The 22,351-nt window shown below is 37.8% G+C and overlaps 1 protein-coding gene across 4 annotated transcripts in view; it reads right to left on the bottom strand.

Annotated features, from left to right (window-relative positions):
- Positions 1–10,702: 10,702 nt before the first annotated feature.
- SREK1 (splicing regulatory glutamic acid and lysine rich protein 1) overlaps positions 10,703–22,351 on the bottom strand; it is a 42,885-nt gene continuing 31,236 nt past the window's right edge. For 3 of the 4 annotated variants that reach the window (XM_045895698.3, XM_045895714.3, XM_045895725.3), the window contains 3 exons: positions 20,133–20,228; positions 15,831–15,975; positions 10,703–13,867 (listed from right to left, as the gene is read on the bottom strand). In XM_045895698.3, the coding sequence (XP_045751654.1) occupies positions 13,718–13,867; positions 15,831–15,975; positions 20,133–20,228 (391 nt within the window). In that variant the 3' untranslated portion in view covers positions 10,703–13,717. The remainder of the gene's footprint in view (positions 13,868–15,830; positions 15,976–20,132; positions 20,229–22,351) is intronic. The other variant, XM_045895705.3, reaches the window with a different exon arrangement.

Below are 22,351 nucleotides of genomic sequence, written 5' to 3'. Positions count from 1 at the left end.
TGAGAAATAAATATCACTAAAGAGAATCCCAGCAAGCATGCAGCACACAGAGAATGAGACCGACCCAGGAGACAACAGATCAGAGTCTCCCAATTCACACCAACAGAGGAGTAAGGAACACACAATTCCACGACAGAGGAGGAAGCTCTCATGCTATTAAATTCAATGCCTATATAATGTGATATTGTTTGCATGGCGTTAAGCAAAGCACTAAGTATGTTCAAGTTGCTCTAAAGCATCTTTTTTCTTTTGCCCTCTCTCCTCCCCACTGTCCCAGCCCTGAGACACATGCCCATGAGGAAAGGGACAGGAAATCAACATGTATGGAGTCAAGTGTACCTATCCACCCTGTGAAATAGGTAGTCCCCTTACCACTTTGCAAATATGGAAACAGAAGCACAGAGATTAAACAACTTGCTACAGTCACTCAGGCAGGACAAATCGGGGCTAGGATTCACAAGCTGTTCTGCTGGCATTCCAAGTGTTGGCTCACCACACCCTGGAGCATCGTGCTATGCACTATGCCAGGCACAAAATAATGGTAACTAACACACGTAGTGACTGCTGGTTTGTTCTCAGTTTTTTAAGGCTTGCTCCCACCCTCTTCCTCTACTCCCTTTCCTCAAATCTCATCTATTTCTCATGGCTTTGAATTCTATCTATATATAGTCATCAACTTTCAAATATATGTTGTCAGCCCAGATCTCGTCTCTGAGCTTCAGAGACTTATCCATTAGGCAACATATCTGTGACTTACTGTTGTCTGAAATGGAATATGTCAAACACTGAAGTGTTTATTTACAGTCCCTCCTTCTCCAGCAAAATCCTTTCCCTTCCCCGTTCTTCACCATTTCACTTACTGGCACTGCCTTCCACGCGATTGCTCAAGCCAAAACAACGAGCAGCGCCCTGAATTCCTTCACCCTCCGACACAAGGTACATTAGCATCCTGAGAAGCCACCTCCAAAATGTAACTAAAAATCTAACTACTACCTATTGTCCTCTCTTTTACCATCCAGTATTTTATATATATATGCATCTGTGTACTCACATTTCTTAGCTGCAGTGTCAGCGTCAGAAACTTTGGGAGCCACTCATTGCCCGTCAGGTTAAGGCGCCTGCCTACGTCTTTGATCTCATCTTCCCTCATCTCCCCCTCTTGGTTCCTTCGGTACCTGGAGTTCCAAGCTCTTTCCCGCCTTGGAGCGTGAGTATTTGCTGTTACCTCCGCCTGGACCGTTTTTCTCCATACCTTTCCCATAGCTCTCTCAGTTTAAATGTAGATCCTCAGAGAGGCCTCCCCTGACCACACTATGTAGACTGTGTCCTATACCTACTTATTTTTCTCTAATGAATACCTATCCGTTGACTTATCATCAGTTTTTCCAGGAGACTAAAAGCTTTGCGAGGACAGGAATGATTGACATAAATGGTGATGCCCTGCACCCCACTTTCACCTAACTCAAAGAGCCCCACAGGAAGGGAAAGTAACTAAGGACTACCTGTACTGTCTCTGTGGTTTCATAGAAGTAGTCAGGTTGCATGCTGTGGTAGGTAGAATTGCGTCCCCCGAAAAGATATGTTCATTTCCTAACCCCTGGTACCTGTGGGTGTGACCTTAGTCATAAATAGAGTGGTTGCAGATATACTTAGTTAAGATGAGGTCATACTGGACTAATAATGACCCTTAATCCAATATGACTAGTGTCCTCAAAAGAGGAGACTCAGGACACATAGACGGAGAACGCCAGGACAACAGGACAGCGACTGGAGCGGTGCACCTATCAGCCAAGGGAGCCAAGGATTACCAGCAGCCCCAGAAGCTAAAAGAAAGGCACGGGACAGATTCTCCCCTGAAGCCTGCACACACAGCATGGTGCTTCGACACCTTGACCTCAGACTTTCAGCCTCTGAACTACAACTCTCAGAGGATGAATTTCTGTTGCTTTGAGCCATCCGGGTTTGTGGTGGTTGTCTCTCGCTTGAGGAAAGTGAGGAGAGGATAGTAATTTCTAAAATAAAATGTAGCTCGTTTTGTGGATTTTAAGAAGAGTAATTAGTCAGAAGTGAAGCTAGGCCCAATATAGGATTTGGAGAACCTGGAGATGATTTCTAACGTGGGTTTTCTTCCCCGAAGGTAAAAACTCTCACCCAAACTCTACTATCTCATGTTACCTCAACCCCTGAAGCAAAAAATAAGACATTTAATTCTTTAAGCAATTAAATTCCTCATTAAACTTTTGCCACCTGACCTGAAAGAACAGAAAATCCTATTAACAGTGATGCTAGATGTTCTCATTGTTTAATAGCTGTAGTACTTTTAAAAGTCAGGTACTGATAATGAAGTTACATCAGCCTTTTAGGACATCTCTGAACACAAATTGCATTAACTCGGAAGTCTCAGTTGGTTCATCAAGAGTAATGGAATTATTACTGCCAGAAGCCACGATTCCACGGAAATGAAAATTGTATCTTTCCAAATACTATAAATGATGATGCTTGGCAGTCTTGTACTCATTGAATCAGAAAACTTATCTTTTTATCTGCATTTTTGAGATGGGTTTTAATGTAAGCAGCATTTTGGAGGGGAAAAAAAACTAACCAAAATTTAATTTAAAATAGTAGTTAAGTATCGGCTAGGAAATCACTGATGGTCAAGTATTGGGTCATTCAGGCCCTTGGTCCAGTCTTGCTGCTTACCCCTGGTGAATGTGGGGCTACTCACTTCCTCTGAGCTTTGGGATCCTCATCCATTGAAGAGCAAGAAGGGAAGAACTCGATCATTTCCCAAATCCTTTCAAGCTCTAAAATAATGTTGTATGTGGACATTTCCTTATTCCTCTGCAGCTCAGGATTTCATAGTTCGGCTTTCTGACTCTTTTGAGCCAACAGAAGTTTCACTGATCTCAGTGCCCGTACCTGCTGAACAAGCCAGTGAGATGTTGTGGCTGGAAGGAGACTTGCTGAAGCTGCCTCCCATCACTGGGACCCCACAGACAAGTGTGCAGTCTGTCATGGCACAAGAATGCCCAGTCTGGGAGACAAGGGAGACTGAACTCGTCCGAGCTCCATTTGCCAAGCCAAGCGCCTGTGAGTTTGCATCCCTCAGGGGTGGCACCTTTTCCTAATCTACAGAAAGGCACCAGAGACTCACAGCAGCCCTGCGTCACCTCCCTGGATTTCATAGTTTCTATGGAGAAGCTGCCAGATTCTTTTCTTGTTTCAGAGAAAGCAGTTACAGAATATAATTACTATTGCTATTAATGTAGGACTGTTTATTATCACTTATTCTTATGAACTGATAAAGAGCCTATATGCACATTAAACTAGAGAACTCTGAAACCAAACAGACTGGCTATAGAATTTCAAAATTCCAGTCCTCCTTGTATCACTATACTCTGTACATGACAACAATCGAAGTTGCCAGTTGTAACTCAGTCAGTTTCATGATTTGTTTTACAATCACATGATCCTGACTAGGGTGTGTATCACTTTAACCCCTATCCAAGTTTCTGATATTAGCCTGCTCTCACACCATGCAATTAGTAGGAGCTTAAAGTTGGGACAACAAAGATAAAAGCATGCACCACAGATTCAGCTCATGGGATAATGTGAGACCTCTCCCAGGCCCCCCACGCCACCCCATCTGTTCCTGGGCCAACTGGGACTCCAGGCTGCCTGATCCTGGAGGCACAGGAGATCCACTGGGTCCAAGCTCCTGGCTGAGTGGCTTCATGGAATCTTCAAGCAAATGAGCTTTTATGATCCATCAAGAAATCAGTCTTTACAAATACTACCTCTTTCATTGGTTGTCACTGGCCACGCTGCACTTGGCAACAGTCTAATGAGCCTGGAATGAAGCCTCCATCCTTCCAGATCTTGTCCTTCTTCTCTTCAAGAGGCCCTAAGATGGATTTACTGTAAAGTTTAAGCCTCAAGACTCACTGCTTGCATGGATCTTGTCCAAGACTTTTAATCAATTTTTTTTGTAGAGAATACACAGAATCAGCAAAAAGTATGCAGCCAAGTAAGTCGGTTAGAAAGGCTAACAGCAGACTTCCCACTTTTATATGCTTAAATTACCTTCATATTTTAACATGTAAAATAGACATGGAAGATATAAAAAATTATAAACTGAACTTCTAGACCTATAAAATACAGTATTGAGATTATTTTTATTATTATTTTTAAATATTTTATTTATTTGAGAGAGAGAGCAAGCACACACACAAGCAGGGGGAGCGGCAGGCAGAAGGAGAGGGAGAAGCAGGCTCCCCGCTGAGCAGGGAGCCCGATGCTGGGCTCGATCCCAGGATCCTGGGATCATGACCTGAGCCGAAGGCAGACGCTTAATCAACTGAGCCACCAGGCACCCTTGAGATTTTTTTTTAAAAGATATACTTAGGGGCACCTGGGTGGCACAGTTGATTAAACATCAGTCAGTGCGTGATCTCAGGGTTGTGGGATCAAGCCCCATGTCAGGCCCCACGATCAGCACAGTCTGCTTGAGTTTCTCTCTGTCTCCCCCTGCCCCACCCCCGCTCTCTATCTCAAATAAATAAAAAAAATAGACAAAATCAACAGATTAGACTCTACAGAAGAAAATATTAATCTCAGAGATAGAGCAAGAGAACTTTCCAAAGTGAGACACATACACACACACAAAGCTGAAAAAAAGAGATTGAGTAAGCTGTGGGACAACTTCAAGTGACAATATGCATTAATAGGAGACTACAAAGTGGGGAGGAGAAAGAAAACACGTGAAGAAATAATAATTGGAAATTTTCAAAATTTAACAAAAATTCAAAACATACAGACCCAAGAAGCTCAAGGAACCACAAACACTGAAACATAAATAAAACAATACCAAGACCTATCAAATTAATTAAAACCAATGAAGGGAGTTAATCTTAAAAGTGGTCACAAGAAGGGGTGACTGGCTGGCTCAGTCAGAAGAGCATGTGACTTTTTTTTTCCTTTTTTTTTTATTTAGGAAGGTAATGAGGGGGAGGATGGACAGAGGGAGAGGGAGAAACAGAGAATCTTTTTTTTTTTTTAAGATTTTATTTATTTGACAGAGAGACACAGCGAAAGAGGGAATACAAGCAGGGGGAGTCGGAGAGCCACCCAGGCACCCAGAAACAGAGAATCTTAAGCAGGCTCCATACCCAGCACAGAGCCTGATACAGGGCTCAATCTCACAACCCTGAGATCATGACCTGAGCCAAAGTCAAGAGTCAGACACCTAACCAACTGAGCCACCCAGGTGCCCCTAGAGCATGTGACTCTTGATCTTGGGGTCAAGAGTTTGAGTCCTACATTGGGTAGAGAGATTACTTAAAAATAAATAAACTTAGGGGTGCTTGGGTGGCTCAGTTGGTTAATCATTTGCCTTCGGCTCTGGTCATGATCCCAGGGTCCTGGCACCAAGTCCCTCATCAGGCTTCCTGCTCAGCAGGGAGTCTGTTTCTCCCTCTCCCTCTGCCACGCCCCCTGCTTGTGTTCTCTGTCAAATGAATAAATATTTTAAAAATAAACAAACTTAGGGGAAAAAAGTCATCACAAGAAAAAGACCACACACCGTGTAGAGGAACAATAATAAGAATGATAGCAGATCCATTTGCAACGACAAGGATGGAGTTAAATATGCTAAGAAAAATAAGTTAAAGACAAATACCGGGCGCCTGGGTGGCTCAGTCGTTAAGCGTCTGCCTTTGGCTCAGGTCATGATCCCAGGGTCCTGGGATCGAGCCCCCAGTCGGGCTCCCTGCTCCGCAGCAAGCCTGCTTCTCCCTCTCCTACCCCCCCCCCCCCCGCTTGTGTTCCTGCTCTCGCTCTGTCAAATAAACAAATAAAATCTTAAAAAAAAAAAAAATCAAAAAATAAAAGCACTGAAAGGGAAAAAATGTCAATGTAGAAGTCTATACGCAGCAAAATATCTTTAAAATATTAAGTTGAAATAAATATTTCAGCCTGGAAAAAGTGAAAGAATCCATTATCAACAGACCTGAACTGTAAGAAACGTTAAAGGATGTCTTTAGGCAGAAGGAAAACAGAACCAAGGAGAAATCTGGATCTACACAAAGAAATGAAGAACACCTTAAATTGTAAATATATGGGTAAATATATGAGACTTTTTCCTTCTTTTTCAAAATCTCTTTAAAGCCATTTAAGCAAAAATAGTGTACTGTGGGGACTTTTAACAAATATAAGTAAAATGTATGACAAAAATAGCAGAGTCTGGGACGCCTGGGTGGCTCAGTCGGTTAAGCGTCTGCCTTCGGCTCATGGCATGACCCCAGGGTCCTGGTATCGCGTCCCACATCGGGCTCTTGCTCGGTGGGAACCTGCCTCTCCCTCTGCCTACTCTGCCTGCCGCTTCCCCTGCTTGTGCTCGCTCTGACAAAATCTTTTTTAAAAAAATAGCACAAACCGGGAGTAGGAAAAATATTATTACTGTAAAGTTCTTACACTATAAATGAAGTGGTGTATTATTTAAGACTAGAATGTGATGAAAATTCATACACAATAGGGGATGCCTGGGTGGCTTAGTCGGTTAAGCATCTGCCTTTGGCTCAGGTCATGGTCTCCAGGTCCTGGGATTGAGTCCCCAAGTCAGTCTCCCTGCTCAGTGGGGAGTCTGCATCTGCCTCTCCCTCTGCCACTCCCCGCCCCCCCAAACTCATGCTCGCTCTTGCTCACTCTCTCAAAAAAATAAAAAAAAATTAAAAATTTACATACAATAAACCCTAAAAACACTTAAAATTTAAAACAAAGTATTATAGCCAAGAAGCCAACAAAGAGGAGGAAATGAAATAATAAACAAGTATTCAAAAGAAAGCAGATAAAAAGGGAGACAAAACTCAAGATGGTAGATTTAAACACAATGACATCAATATTCACATTCAATGCAATGGTCTTAACACTCCCAACTAAGGCATAGGTTGGCAGACTGGATTAAAAAAAGGCAAAACCAAACTGTATGCTGCCCACAAGATGGACACTTTAAATACGAAAAATACAAAAAAGTCTCAAGTAAAAGGAGAAGATAATACTATGTTAATATCTGGGTTTTTTTAAGTTTTTAAGTGGACTGCTGGTATTAACATAAGCTTTTAAAGCAAAATATATTGGGCGCCTGGATGTCTCAGTTGGTTAAGCGACTGCCTTCGGCTCAGGTCATGATCCTGGAGTCCCTGGATCGAGTCCCGCATCGGGCTCCCTGCTCAGCAGGGGGTCTGCTTCTCCCTCTGACCCTCCCCCCTCTCATGTGCTTGCTCTCTCTCATTCTCTCTCTCTCAAATAAATAAAATCTTTTAAAAATAAATAAACAAAATAAATAAATAAAGCAAAAATATTATCAGGAATTAAAAGGGTAATTAAATAATGATATGAATGAATGTCAATTCAACATGAGGACAGAACAATCCTAAACATTAATGATTAACAGAGTTTCAAAATACATAAAGCAAAACCAGTCAGAACTAAAATGAAAAATAGACAAAATCCACAATCTACCTGGGGATTTCAAGACCCCAACATTAAATGATAGCAATGACAGCCAGAAAATCAGTAAGGATATAGAACTTGAACACCACCATCAGCCAACATGACCTAATTGGCATTACAGATTATTTCACTCAACAGAGCCAGAAGATACATTCTTTTCAGGTGAATATGGAACACTTATGAAGATGTATCACGAACCATAAAGCAACTCTTAGAATTTTAAAAGGAATCAAATCATACAAACTATTTACTAACCAAAATGGAATTAGAAGTCAGCAACAAAGATCTTTGGACACTAAATATTCACCCAAATATTTGGACACTAAATAACACACACTGAAAATAACCCATGGATCAAAGACAATGCCAAATGGAGAATTTGAAGTTTTGAACTGAATGAAAACAGATACATTATCAAAATCTGTTGGAATGAAGCTAAAGCAGTGCTTAGAAGGAAATTCATAGCATTAAAATACCAGTATCAGAAAAGAATTGCCTCAAATCAGTGACTCCAGCTCACACTTTAAACTAGAAAAAGAGCAAACTACACCTGAAATAAGCAGAATAATAAAGAGCAGAAACTGGTGAAATAAAAAGCAGAAAAACAACAGAGGAAATGATGATGGAAACAAAATCTGATTTGATTCCTTTTAAATCAATAAAATTGATTTAAAAAAAGACATGTTAGGGAGCCTGGGTGGCTCAGTCAGTTAAGCGTCTGCCTTCGGCTCAGGTCATGGTCCCAGGGTCCTGGGATCGAACCCTGCATCAGGCTCCCTGCTCAGTGGGGAGCCCGCTTCTCTTTCTCCTCTCTGCTCATGCTCTCTCTTTTGCTCGCTCTCTCTCAAATAAATGGATAAAATATTGAAAAAAAAAAAGGGCGCCTGGGTCGCTCAGTTGGTTAAGCGACTGCCTTCAGCTCAGGTCATGATCCTGGAGTCCCAGGATCGAGTCCCACATCGGGCTCCCTGTTCAGCAGGGAGTCTGCTTCTCCCTCTGACCCTCCTCCCCTCATGCTCTCTCTCTCATTCTCTCTCAAATAAAATCTTAAAAATAAAATAAAATAAAATAAAATAAAGGGCGCCTGGGTGGCTCAGTCAGTTAAGCATCTGCCTTCTGCTCAGGTCATGATCCTAGGGTCCTGGGATCAAGCCCCACATCGGGTTCCCTGCTCGGCGGGGAATCTGCTTCTCCCTTTCACTCTCCCTCTGTGTTCTCATGCTCTCTAATAAATAAAATCTTAAAAAAAAATAAAATACAAAAAATTTTTTAAAATGTTAACATTAGGATTGAGAGAGAATATCACTATGTATCTTACTTTATTAAAATACAAGGGGAAAAAAAATACAAGGGAATTTCCAACTTATGCCAATAGATTTGACAACAAATTCCTTTGAAGATGCACAACCCCAAAGCTTACTCAAGAATAAATAACATGAATAACCCTTAATCTATTTTTAATATTGATTTGTAATGTGAGAAGGAAATTCCAGACTCAGATTGGCTTGTTATGAAATTCTACCTAACACTAATGGAAGAAGTAATGACAATATGATACCCAGTCCTTCAGAAAACTGAGGAGGAGGGAGTTAACACTTACCCAAATAACCTGTGAGGCCAGCATGACCTTTATAAACTCAAAACCAGAAAGACATGACAAAACCCTGGAAGAGCTTATCACCACCTTTCAGTTATTTTAAAAAAGCCATAAATATGTCAATGTCTCAGAAATAGGTGAAATTACTACTCAACAGTGGCAAGATTTGAAGATTTTCATTTTATTAAAAATATAGCAACACAATAGCAGCATCATTTGATAAATCTTTACTAGTACCACTTAGAAGTAGTCCTACTCACATAAATATACACCACCTAATGCAGCATCTTTATGTTTACATTTTACTCTTCCCTTAATAATCATAGCATTATGTAAAGAACACTATTGTTAAGATTCAGGAGAGTAGTATTTAACTGTTAAACGAACTACCTACACAACTACACAATACACCCAAATGTCATCTTCTGTGGAAATCGGGGAGTTCTGTAGATTGTTCCCCAAGTCTGCTGCCTGCCACGCAACCTCAGGTTGGTAGAACTCCATACCCTCAACTCTTAATTCCTTCAGTATGATTTTCATAAATTTCAACTTGTACATATAGTCAAGAAACTATCTAGCAAATAAAAGTTAATCAGGAGTGGAGAAAACTGTATTATTCCATTCCAATCCCAGGAAAATAAATCTTAGCAGTAAAATATGTGAAGTATCCCAAAAGTTGGCAACTTTCGAAATTAAAATGTTAGCCAGATACAAAGTAAATTTAAAAATCAGGCAATAAACTAAACCCGTTTTTAAAAACAATATATTAAGTATTATAGTAAATATAAAGTAAGTTTTAATAAATTAGTTGCTAGGAACTATAAAAATACCTTAAAATAGAATGGAAAGAAATCTAGTTATTACTTACTACTAACCTCAATAGGGACCAAAAATCATTAATAGCTCCAGCTTTCATTTTTAAAATAATGTATCAATCTTCAGGCAGAATCACCAATAGAACATTTAAGAAAAACAAATTCATCCACAAACCCAAAATTAAGTAGGGAAGTCAATTTGATTTTAAAAGACTTTATATTACATTATACTGGACTACCGCTTCCAGAAATATAAATTAGCCCTTTTAAGAGCACTAACTTTTGAGATTTGAAAATAAACAATTTTAAATGAATATTACACTAGTTAAATAAATGTAAGAATACTAAGTATGTGTGAAAATAAAAAAATATCTAAACACATAAAGAACATATTTTGTGGAAATGGCTCTACTTCATAACCCGCCCAGTTAAAATCAGATACTATCTTTTAGTGAAAATATGACTCACTGAAATGTTAAGTTATTCAATGCATCCCTCCAAAAGGACTCATTTTAATAGCTAATTCAACTACTAAAAAAAGACATTTAAATCAAATCATATTATTTCTAATAGATTTTTTAAATGTTTAAAAGCCTGTTACTACATATTATAATTCTTAAAATTAATAATCTTCAGAGCTGACTTGGATTAAGGGTTTAAGTTTTAAGATAAAGACAGCAACATATATATAGGAATGAATGAGGTACTGGAAATAATATCACAAATGAAGTTATTTTCTTCACAAAAAAGGATTCTAAATATGAGTTCTTATTTTTGAGCATTTCAAAATTTAAGTCTCTGACATTTCTGAAGATCAACATAGCATATATAGACTAACCTCCTGAATATAAGAAATCTGAACAAAATCACAAGCTGATTAGTGTTTGCAATTATAAATTAGTTAGATTTGATTGAGAATAATGAGACAATTGCAGAAGTTAAGGATTTATACTTGTTTTCACATATGAAACTAGCCAGCTTATTATGAAGGCCCATCTTAATATAAATAATTCATTATGCATTGCTGAAAAGAAAGAACAAGAGGATCAACAGAATTTGTCTAAAATGATGAATAGCAACACAATTAAGGAACAGAATGTACTCTCTGTATAATCAAGCTAAAAAAAATAATTATAAAGGGATCACATATAAAATGGCTATCTTCTTTGCCTTACCTCAAGTTTTCCTGACATCTACCTGGGTTGAAAAAGAATAGCCTTAAAGAAAAAAACAAAATGCCTTAAAAGAAAATAACAAATAAATGGAAACCTACCAGGCTCCTATAAGTGAACAAAGAAAAAATATGTCTTTCTCTCTCTCTCTCTCTCTCTCTCTCTCGATCTGTCTCTCTCAATCTCTCTCTCTCACACACACACACACGCATACTCACACTCACTCCAATACCTCCAGGCCCTAAAAAGCTTTGCTTCCATAAGCCCATTTAAGAACATTTTTTCACTTCGTCTGGATCTCTTGTATTCCTATCCAGGTCCAACTTTCATATATCAGTCTTTCAAAAGAAGTATCATTTTAAAGCTGAATATCACCAACAGGAAAAATAATTAGCAGCAAGAACCAAATTAAGTGTGTTAACTGCCAACACAGAAAACATTAAGAGTCCAGAGTACAAGAAATAACTCAAACTTTAAATGATTGTTTTATAGACACCACACATTCATTCTTCATGTCGAAACAATCTCTATGCCAACTAAAACATGATAAACTAAGATGCTGTTTTGAAATGCATAAACAAATACTTTCCTCTAAAATACTTAGCTTTATTAGAGAAATGGTACTAAAAATAACAAAGATTCAAACATTTGCTCTATTCTACTTACATATTATAAATAAGACAATTGTTGATGCAAGACACACACTCCTTCACAATCTTTCCATATGCACCCAAGCATTCTTGTATCAGAATAAGCTGTTTACCAGCCAACCTTATGTGGTTGAATGATTAAAATGACCATCTATACTTTACATAGTAAAGCATTTTCAAAAATTTTAATGTACACAGTGACAAAAAGGAAAAAAAAAAACACAGTAATTCTGAACACATGAAAGAGTAATTAAGCAGCTTCATAATCAAACCAGGCTTCATTGCAATAAGGGCAATTCTTTCCATTCTCTACCAAATACTTAAGTTTCAATAGTATTAACATTAAAAGAAAACTCAAGTTGAAACCAAGTAACTGATGAGCTACTCAGCTTTTTAAATCTATAAGTAATTCTTCCCATGAGGTAAGGCAACGGAGTAATCTGATTGTATTAGACTGCATTAAAATAATTATACTTGATTTTTTTAATAACATGCTAATTAAAAGGTGTAACTTTGGGGAAACAAAACAATAATGAAAAGATTTCTGAAACTATGAGTTATGGCTTTGGGGGAAAATATTAGCAATGTTGTCATTTTACTACTTGTTACTTCCTGCAGAAAGTGAGCCTAAGAGTAACGGATGACCTATATTTTAAACTCAAGTAAACATATCCTTAAAACAAATAACCTCATGTGTTCTCCTTTACATAGAATTTCTGCACATCATTTATGAGAAGATAATTAAGAGGTAATAATTAAGGCCATCCAATGGAGACAACGAAAGTGTTTGCTTTGATTTAAGTCAAGTAAGAACATGCTTCATTTTCAATTATCACAGTATAAAACTGATGGTCCCAAAACTGCATGGTTGTTTTAAGCTCTAAAGTCATTCTTGAAAACAGGACTTCCCTCATGTTAGGTGAACTATGTAAGAAGCTCTTCTGACATACCACTTGCACACTTCTCTCTGGGAGTGAATGGAATATCCATCTACATTCCCTATGAACTGAGAATGACTAGCACATATAAAATTCTAGAAAACAGCATACCACATTGTAGAAGGCACTAAAGCTTCAGCTTGTGCTCCCATAGCCCATTTTGAAAACCCAGTTTTCTTTTCATAACGGCACCTTTGCCACCCACAGCGGACAACACACACTGCAATGTTATTCCTAATAAGCTTGGAAATGTCAACAAAGTTCAAAAAGAAATGCTTACTTTGTGGGGAGACCCAATGACTCTAAAACCGAATACTAATACATTATTATTAGTATTCGACATGGGTGCTCTTCCTTTTGAAAGAGAACAGGAGCATGCATTGTCAGTTGTTTGTTAAACCACTTAGTTAAGCAATTTTAGTCTGTAAAACTATTTTAACAAAAACAAAAACTGTTGTCCTAAACAGTGAGCAAAAGAAAACACAATAGTGAGAATTTAACACAATCACCATAAATCCTGTGAAGTAAATGTTTAAAACTTCTTACATACTCTGCACTTACAAGGGTGTGTATATATTTGCACCGATTTCAAGCACATCATCAAATCTGTATATACTGAAATTTAAAAAGAAAAAAAAAGTAAAACAATACAAAATTCAGCAACTACCATTTTTTAAAAGAACCTCCAATGCTTATCTCCAGTCTTTACGGATAGTACAAATTTGGATTTTTGATGTCCCATTTATTTGTAATAGTTCGGCAAACACTAACAAACCACATGACAAGTGTGTCAGCCACCATGGAAATGCACAGATTCTAGAAGATGAGTTTGGGTAACACGTGTTATTTTCACGATGTCCATGCTTTATTTTCTTACTCCGTAACAAGATGGCCACAAAGTCACCTAACAACTAGAAAAGCTGTTAGTCTGTATCTTTATGCTCAACTGGATTTCTTCACTGTTTAACATCTTGTCGAGAGAATCAAAAGCTTTGGATTTTATTCCAGCATGTGTTCAGAGGTGCATTTGTCAGTCCTATACTGCTTCTGTTTTGGTAGAGAGGTTTTCTTCATTTGGCTGACAATTCCCATTTTGCTGTACTTTGTTTTCCTCAGTCCTTGGTGCATCCTTGTCATCTACTTCTTTGCCCACGCTTGAATCTGGTTCTTTATTGTGTTCCTTCTCCTACAATGAATATTAAGCCACACATTTAATATTTTTCTCAAGAGTTGCTGCGTACTATTACATCTGGTATGGCTAAAATACATACTCTGTCAACTTAGTACAAGTAGGTATTTTCTCTCATTACCTTATCATATAAATAAGATATGCAAACATGTATCAGTATGTCCTCTGTACTTCTCATAAAAGACGGAAATTGTAAATTAAATTAGAATAAAATAGTCAAAAAGAAAGTCTAAGAAGTGTTTAATAAATGTTACTGAACTGAAAAAGTGGGACAATCTGCTGAAAGAGTTGAACTGCTCCCAAAGATGCCAGGATACATTTGTAATCTGGATACCAAAGAAGCAGAATTCAGAGGATGTAGAAAAAGGAATCACTACTCGTCCTAGCAAAGACTGCTCAAGAACAGTCCAATTCTGCCCTCAGCTTAAAGGAGAATTAAATGAGAACATATGGAAAAATGCCAGACACACAGTAATGCTCAAGAGACATTATCAATGTTACTGCCGATGATGATAAACCCCTACCAATATGAGTAAATAAAATTATAAGATGAAAGCTCCAGAACTCATAATTGATTTCCAAATACAAATACACTTACTGGAATAACAAAGCAATTAATGTAATTTATAAGTAGTTAAATATTTATCTCAAAAAACACCCTTACTTGGCGGAATTTGGTTTTCCATTAATTATTCTAATTCAACAAACCTACTAATCTCAGTATATGTTACAAAACCAATGATGAAAAAAAAGGGGGGGGGGCGCCTGGGTGGCTCAGTCGTTAAGCGTCTGCCTTCTGCTCAGGTCATGGTCCCAGGGTCCTGGGATCGAACCCTGCATCAGGCTCCCTGCTCAGTGGGGAGCCCGCTTCTCTTTCTCCTCTCTGCTCATGCTCTCTCTTTTGCTCGCTCTCTCTCAAATAAATGGATAAAATATTGAAAAAAAAAAAAAGGGCGCCTGGGTCGCTCAGTTGGTTAAGCGACTGCCTTCAGCTCAGGTCATGATCCTGGAGTCCCAGGATCGAGTCCCACATCAGGCTCCCTGTTCAGCAGGGAGTCTGCTTCTCCCTCTGACCCTCCTCCCCTCATGCTCTCTCTCTCATTCTCTCTCAAATAAAATCTTAAAAATAAAATAAAATAAAATAAAAAAAAGACAGGGCGCCTGGGTGGCTCAGTCAGTTAAGCATCTGCCTTCGGCTCAGGTCATGATCCCAGAGTCCTGGGATTGAGCCCCACATCGGGCTGCCTGCTCGGCAAGAAGCCTGCTTCTCCCTCTCCCACTCCCCCCGCTTGTGTTCCCTCTCTCGCTGTCTCTCTGTCAAATAAATAAATAAAAATCTTAAAAAAAACAAAACCAACCAATGATGACAGAACTTTTGACAAATTTGCTGAAACAAATCTATTTCAGGAATATATATATACATACACACACACACACACACACACACACACATATACGAAAATACCCTCAACCAGAAATCTTCGTATAAAATCAAATACATGTTATGTGTAAACAGTCTTATTGTATGCCATCCTTGGACTCCCTAAAGTAAGGAATGCATTTGTCTGAGTTTCAGTTAGCTCTTACCCCATCCCTTCAAAAATCCAGCTTAAAAAAGTTACCAGTTGAACAAATATTAAAGGACACCAAAAACATATAAGATACCACAGCCCTCAAAAAGGTTTTGCTCTAAATCTAGTTCTATGTAGGGGCGCCTAGGTGGCTCAGTTGTTAAGCGTCTGCCTTCGGCTCAGGTCATGATCCCAGGGTCCGGGGATCAAGGCCCGCATCGGGCTCCCTGCTCGGCGGGAAGCCTGCCTCTCCCTCTCCCACTCCCCCTGCTTGTGTTCCCTCTCTCGCTGTGTCTCTCTCTGTCAAATAAACAAAATCTTAAAAAAAAAAAAAAAAAAAAATCTATATTAATTTTTTAAAGCCTAAACAATGAATGACTGCTACTTACTTTAAGTGAAGTATTGTTCTTCTCCAACTTTTCCTTTCCATCTCGGTCATTAGAACTCTTTCTTGTAGAGCTTGAACGTTCTCTCTCTCTTCTTTCACTAATGTGGTCCCTTTCTTTTTCTCTCTTTTTATCCTTCTTATTTCTGCTATAAGAACAGTAATAACATGCCAGGTAACTTCTAAGAAATTAAAGACCTACTATGTTGTTGACAAAACAGTCTTATCTAACACTAAAGCAAATGTAATCTGGTTTGACCAAGTAACATAAACAGTCCTATAGCCCCACCTGCTCCACCCCATACCCCAATTCGTTTTTTAAAGATGCCCAAGTCTTTTTTTGCAGAGGCCACCATGCGTTCACAAAAAACACAATTTGGTATTTTCAATTTATTTGTTCAAGATTTATTTATCAGTCTCAACTGTAATGAGATTAAAATAAAACCAAATATATGGGTTTTTTACCCACCTTTTCAAAGCAAAAAATGAATAAGCAGAAAGAAATGAAAAGGATAAAGAATTAGAGGTGGTTCCCAGGGAGGACTGAATGACTGAGTACCAACAAAACTTGAATTTCAAATAACCAGTGCTACTGCCCTTGTCATTCACCATTACAAACAAGTCACACCAATTCAAGATCAAAAGTTAAGAGAAAAAAAAAAAAAGAAAAAAAAAAGTTAAGAGAAGACTACATAAACAAGTTCCACTGATAAAAACAATATACCTTTAGAATTAGAGGGAAAAAACAATGCATTTCCGATCAGAAGCATAAGCTGCCTTTCTACTTTAAAAAGTTAGCCTTAACGTGGAATTCTAAGCTTTTTTCTCTTAATAATGAATAATTCAAAAATAAAGACAAAGACCAAGAAAACAAATAAAGAAACTGAGCAAAAAGACCTAAGAACATATGAAAATTTAGTATAACAAAGGTGGCATCTCAAATCATTGAGGAAAAGATGACGTTTTATAAATAAAAGTTATGGAGACAACTGGATTATTATTTGGTAAGTGATAAAACTTGATCAATATCTCATATCTCATTCCACAATATATAAATAAGTCCAAATGGATGAGAGACCTAAATTCTTAAAATAAAATACAAGTGCTAAAAGAAAACATGGGTAAATTTCTTTACTATCTGGGTTTTGAAAAGAAAGATTTTTTAACCTAACTAAAAATCAGGTACAATAAAAAACTGATAAATTTGCCTACATAAACCTTGCAAGGAAAAAAAAAGACATTACCATATTCAAAAGAGAAATGACATATTTGCAACATATGTGTGCATCTTTCTACATAATTTTTAAATGTCAAGGGAACAATCACATCAAACTGAGTAAAATTCTTAGGAATAAATTTAACCGAGGCGGCAAAAAATTTGCTGAAAAAGATGAAGAAAAATAAATAGAAAGACATCCAGGCTTATAGATTGGAAGACTTAAATATTGTTAAAATGGCAATACTATCCAAAGCCACCTAGAGATTGAATGCAACCCCTATCAAAATCCCATTGTTGTTATTGCAGAAATACAAAACCCCATCCTAAAATGCATGTAGAATCTTGAAGGATATCAAATAGCCAAAACAATCTTAAAAAGAACAAAGTTTGAAAGCACAGCATTCCCAATTTCAAAACTTACAAAAACAGCACAGTATTACATAAACAAAGAAAATAAACCAGTGGAATAGACCAGAAGACCCAGAAATAAACCCCCACATATATGATTCAAATCATTTCTGACAAGGATGCCATGACCCATTCAATGGGGAAAGGACAATCTTTTCAACAAACTGACACTGGGAAAACGATATCCACACACACAAGAATGAAGCTGGACCATTATCTTATACCATATTAAATAGTTAACTCAAAATGGATCAAAAACCTAAATATATATGCTAAAGCTATAAAATTCTTAGAAGAAAACACAGGAGAAAATCTTCATGACATTGCATTTGGCAATGTTTTCTTTGACAGGACACCAAAAGCACAGGCATCAAAAGGAAAAAACAGATAAATCTGACTTCATCAAAATTAAGAACTTTTGTGCAGGGGCGCCCGGGTGGCTCAGTCGTTAGGCGTCTGCCTTCGGCTCAGGTCATGATCCCAGGGTCCTGGGATTGAGCCCCACATCGGGCTCCCTGCTCAGCCGGAAGCCTGCTTCTCCCTCTCCCACTCCCCCTGCTTGTGTTCCCTCTCTTGCTGTGTGTCTCTCTGTCAAATAAATAAATCTTTAAAAAAAAAAAAAAAGAACTTTTGTGCATCAAAGAATACTATCAGAAAAATTAGAAGCCAACCCACAAAACAAGAGAGATATTTGCAAATCAGAAATGCTCAAAAAACAGCAGTGGAAGTATGGGGGAGGATCAGCCTTACTAAACATTAAAAAAATACTACACAATTTGAATAATAAAAAGCATGGAGCGGGGCGCCTGGGTGGCTCAGTCGTTAAGTGTCTGCCTTCGGCTCAGGTCATGATCCCAGGGTCCTGGGATCGAGCCCTGCATCGGGCTCCCTGCTCAGCAGGAAGCCTGCTTCTCCCTCTCCCAATCCCCCTGCCTGCTTGTGTTCCCTCTCTCGCTGTGTCTCTCTCTGACAAATAAATAAATCTTTAAAAAAAAAAAAAAAAGCATGGAGCATTGGTACACGAACCATCAGTCAAACCAACCCAGCAGCAGTGAAGGCCCAGAAATAGACCCAAACACAAAAGGAAATATATAGTACCTGAAAAGGCAATATAAGAAATCAATATTAGAAAAATTGAGTTTTTAATAAATGATACTGATCAAAAGAAAAGCATATAGAAAAATAAAATTGGACCCACATGCCATACTATAACATAAGGATGAACTCCTAATGGATCAAAGATTTTAATGCAGTAAGTAAAAACATAGAAGTATAAGAAGAAACAAGGGGGGCATTCTATTATAATCTTGGAATAGAAAAGACCTTTCTAACTTTATATGACTCAAAATCCCAAAGCCATTAAAGAAAAAATTTGAGGGGCGCCTGGCTGGCTCAGTCAGTAGAGCATGTGACCCTCAATCTCAAGGTTTTGAGTTTGAGCTCCACACTGGATGCAGAGTTTAAAGAAAAAAAAAGAAAGAAAGAAAAAACTCGGGAAATTATTAAAAAAATCAAAATCCTTTGTAAAATCAAGTCTCATAATATTTTCTGAAAAGAAACAACAAATTAAGAATGATACCTAGTATCAAATCACTAAAGAATAGTCTCCCTAAAGGCGCTTGGCTGGCTCAGAAGAGCATGTTACTCTTGATCTCAGGGTCGTTGAGATCGAGCACCATGTAGGGGGTAGAGTTTACTAAAAAACAAAAAACAAAACAAAAACAAAAAAACAAAACTTAAAAAAAAAAAAAGAATAATCACTCTAATACAAAAAGAACCCTTGGAAATAAGAAAAACAAACAAAAAGCAGAGCCCACAAAAAAAAAAAAAAATGGACAAAGCATATCAACAACTCACAGGAAAGGAAATACAAATGGCCTTCAAGTATATGAAGAGAAGGTCACCTTCACTCCTAAGAGAAATGCAACTAAAATTACTATATACTGATACCATTTCTCATCTATCAGACAGACAAAAATCCACAACTGTAGTAACATAATATGGTGTAGCTGACAGAAAACACTCTCGTACACACCAGCTCAAGTGCAAATTGCTGCCAATCTTTACGGAGGGTGATAAAGAAACAACTCTCAAAATTATAAACACACTCTGACACAACAATACCACTTTTGGAATTTTCCCACACAGCTGCACACAACAAAGTTAAGTCTAAAGCTATTCATTGCAGTATGGTCTAATTTGTAATAGGACAATTAAGCAAACCCATTCTACTGCAGGCTGGTTAAATAAACCAAGGTAGTGCCACACAATGGAAGTCCATGCAGTTCTAAAAAAAAGAATGAAGCGGCACTTGCTGATGAAAGCTCTCCGGGCAGTTGGGTGACAAAAAGCAAGGGCACAACAGTGTGTTTTTTGTGCTAACTTCTGCATAAGAAATATGAAAAGGAACTATAAATTTCAATCTTGTATATCTCCACACAAAACTGGAAGGATATACAATACAAAAAAGTTAAGTCACTACTTATGGACACACAGTAGATGAGTGCATGGATGAAGTGAAGACCTACAGAGGTATAACTTTTTATACTGTTGGGATTTCTGAAACATGCAAATGTATAACATATTACTCATTCAAAATATAAAGTTTAAAAATAGATCCAAAAGAAGATTTTTCTTCCCCCGCTCCATCTTTGGATTTAGCCCACACTTTCAACCTACCTCCTAGGGGATGGAGATCTAGAAGATTTCCTTTTTATAGTTTTTGATGTTCTTGGTGATCTGGAAGAACTCCTGCTCCTCCTCCTACGCCTTTCCCTGAAAGTCAAAAATATATCATTTAAAAATATAGCAATTTTAATAAAGGGCAATTCAAATACACAAAAGCAAAAAGGTCCTTAATGCTCTCAAGTTAACAGTCTTTCAAAGACCAGTTTAAACTCATGTCCTTTAAGAACATGTTCTATTTTCTAATATTAGTACAGGTCAAATTCTGAACCATAAATTTTACAGACATGAAAATATGTTCTAAGATTTCGTAACAGAAAAGGAAGAAGACTCCTTTTCATCTGGTTTATCTGAACAAGAACTTCCTGAATAGAAAAAATATTAATGGATATTTCAGATTCTCTGTTTTGCTTATCCAGATCCTTTGTCCTGCATCTAGCTCCTTGCTGCCCCACTGTGGATTATTTTATAAAAGATTAAGGTGGCTTGCAAAATGTGAACTTTACAAATCCAAGCATTTAGAATGTCTCTAAAAAAGCATTTACATTAATCTATTTCACAGAGAAATTGTTTTACCCTTCAACTTCCTACCATTTTATTGTTCTATTCATTTAAAACCGAGTGCACAAGTTGCTTAGAAGTAAAATAGTTAAAACCTGGGCCTTAAATATGAAATAAAAAAATAACTACTGAATTGATTAACAGTGTTTAGTATTATTAAAAACGATTTTCTTTAACATGTTAGCAAATGATACATACTCAAAATTACTTCATTTAGAAGCATGGTCAACTGAGAAACAATGAATTTCAAGATGTCCATAACTCAGGGGATGACGCACACAGGAGGACATACTTACTATGATTAATGTGTCCAACGATCTCACAAGGAGCTCTAATAATTAGTGGCCATACAGGTGAAAGAACCAAATCCCCTAGAATCCAAGTCCTCCATACAACCTCAGTAAGAATATTCTAGGCTAAAGAAGCATTTTGCCTACATTTTTCATTATAAAATAAATACTAGATAATGCTCAGATGTGGTAGATACAGTATATGTTAAGACCAAATTAGCCAAGAACTTTGAAAACACCGTCAATTCCAATTTTACCTAAAGCTTTCTCCTCCATTACCCAATTTTATTTCCAAGACACCCCAAAATTATACTTCCTGACTAATGTGAAAATAGGTGAAGATATTCCGTTCAGTCAATGCCATTCTGTAACAGCCCAGCATAAATACCATACTTATTTCATAGCATGAGAATATCAATGTATGTTAGACTTTGTTTACACAAAATGGTTCCACCCTGACCAGTTTTGACTGTTTAACTTTGTTCAGGAAGCACTATGTACAGTTGGACATCTAATAACTAAGAGCTGATGATAATGAGCGCTAAGGCTGGATAGACAGCAATCTAGAACGTCAATTAGTTGAGAAAGAGGCAGTCAGGGGTAGTATAGGGAACTGTAGTTGGTTAGACTTAGATTTAAATTTTAGTTCCATACCTTACCAGCTGCATGACTAAGGTCATATTACTTAATCTGAGTTTCAGTTTTTCCAACTGGAAAACGGAGTTAATAACTCAAGCTTGATAGTATTGTTATGAGGATTTAGGATGATACCTATAAAGTACCACGCACAGTCTCTTGCATATACTTGGTGTCAATATTTTCTCCTTTCTCCTCACTAGCTTTATTGCTAGTTACTGTAAACACTGAAAGTTGCTTAAATATCAAAATTTTCTTTAAAAATGTAGATTGGGGGCGCCTGGGTGGCTCAGTCAGTTAAGCGTCTGCCTTCGGCTCAGATCATGATCCCAGGGTCCTGGGACTGAGTCCCACATCAGGTTCCCTACTCAGCGGGGAGTCTGCTTCTCTCTCTCTCTCCCTCTACCCTTCCACCCCTGCTTGTTCTCTCTCTCTCTCAAATAAATAAAATCTTTTTTTTTTTTTTTTAAGATTTTATTTTTATTATTCATTTGACAGAGAGACACAGCGAGAGAGGGAACACAAGCAGGGGGAGTGGAAGAGGGAGAAGCAGGCTCCCTTCAGAGTGGGGAGCCCGACACGGGACTCGATCCCAGGACCCCGGGACCATGACCTGAGCCGAAGGCAGTCGCTTAACCGACTGAGCCACCCAGGCGCCCCTCAAATAAATAAAATCTTAAAAAAATAAAATAATAAAATAAAAACGTAGATAAGAGGATGACGTTG

Source organism: Mirounga angustirostris, unplaced genomic scaffold (genome assembly GCF_029215605.1).
Source record: "Mirounga angustirostris isolate CCGP_5_RB_7025 unplaced genomic scaffold, mMirAng1.0.hap1 SCAF_7, whole genome shotgun sequence".
Classification (NCBI taxonomy): domain Eukaryota; kingdom Metazoa; phylum Chordata; class Mammalia; order Carnivora; family Phocidae; genus Mirounga; species Mirounga angustirostris.
The sequence above is the reverse complement of the archived record's forward strand: the minus strand, read 5'-3'. Positions and strand labels throughout refer to the sequence as shown.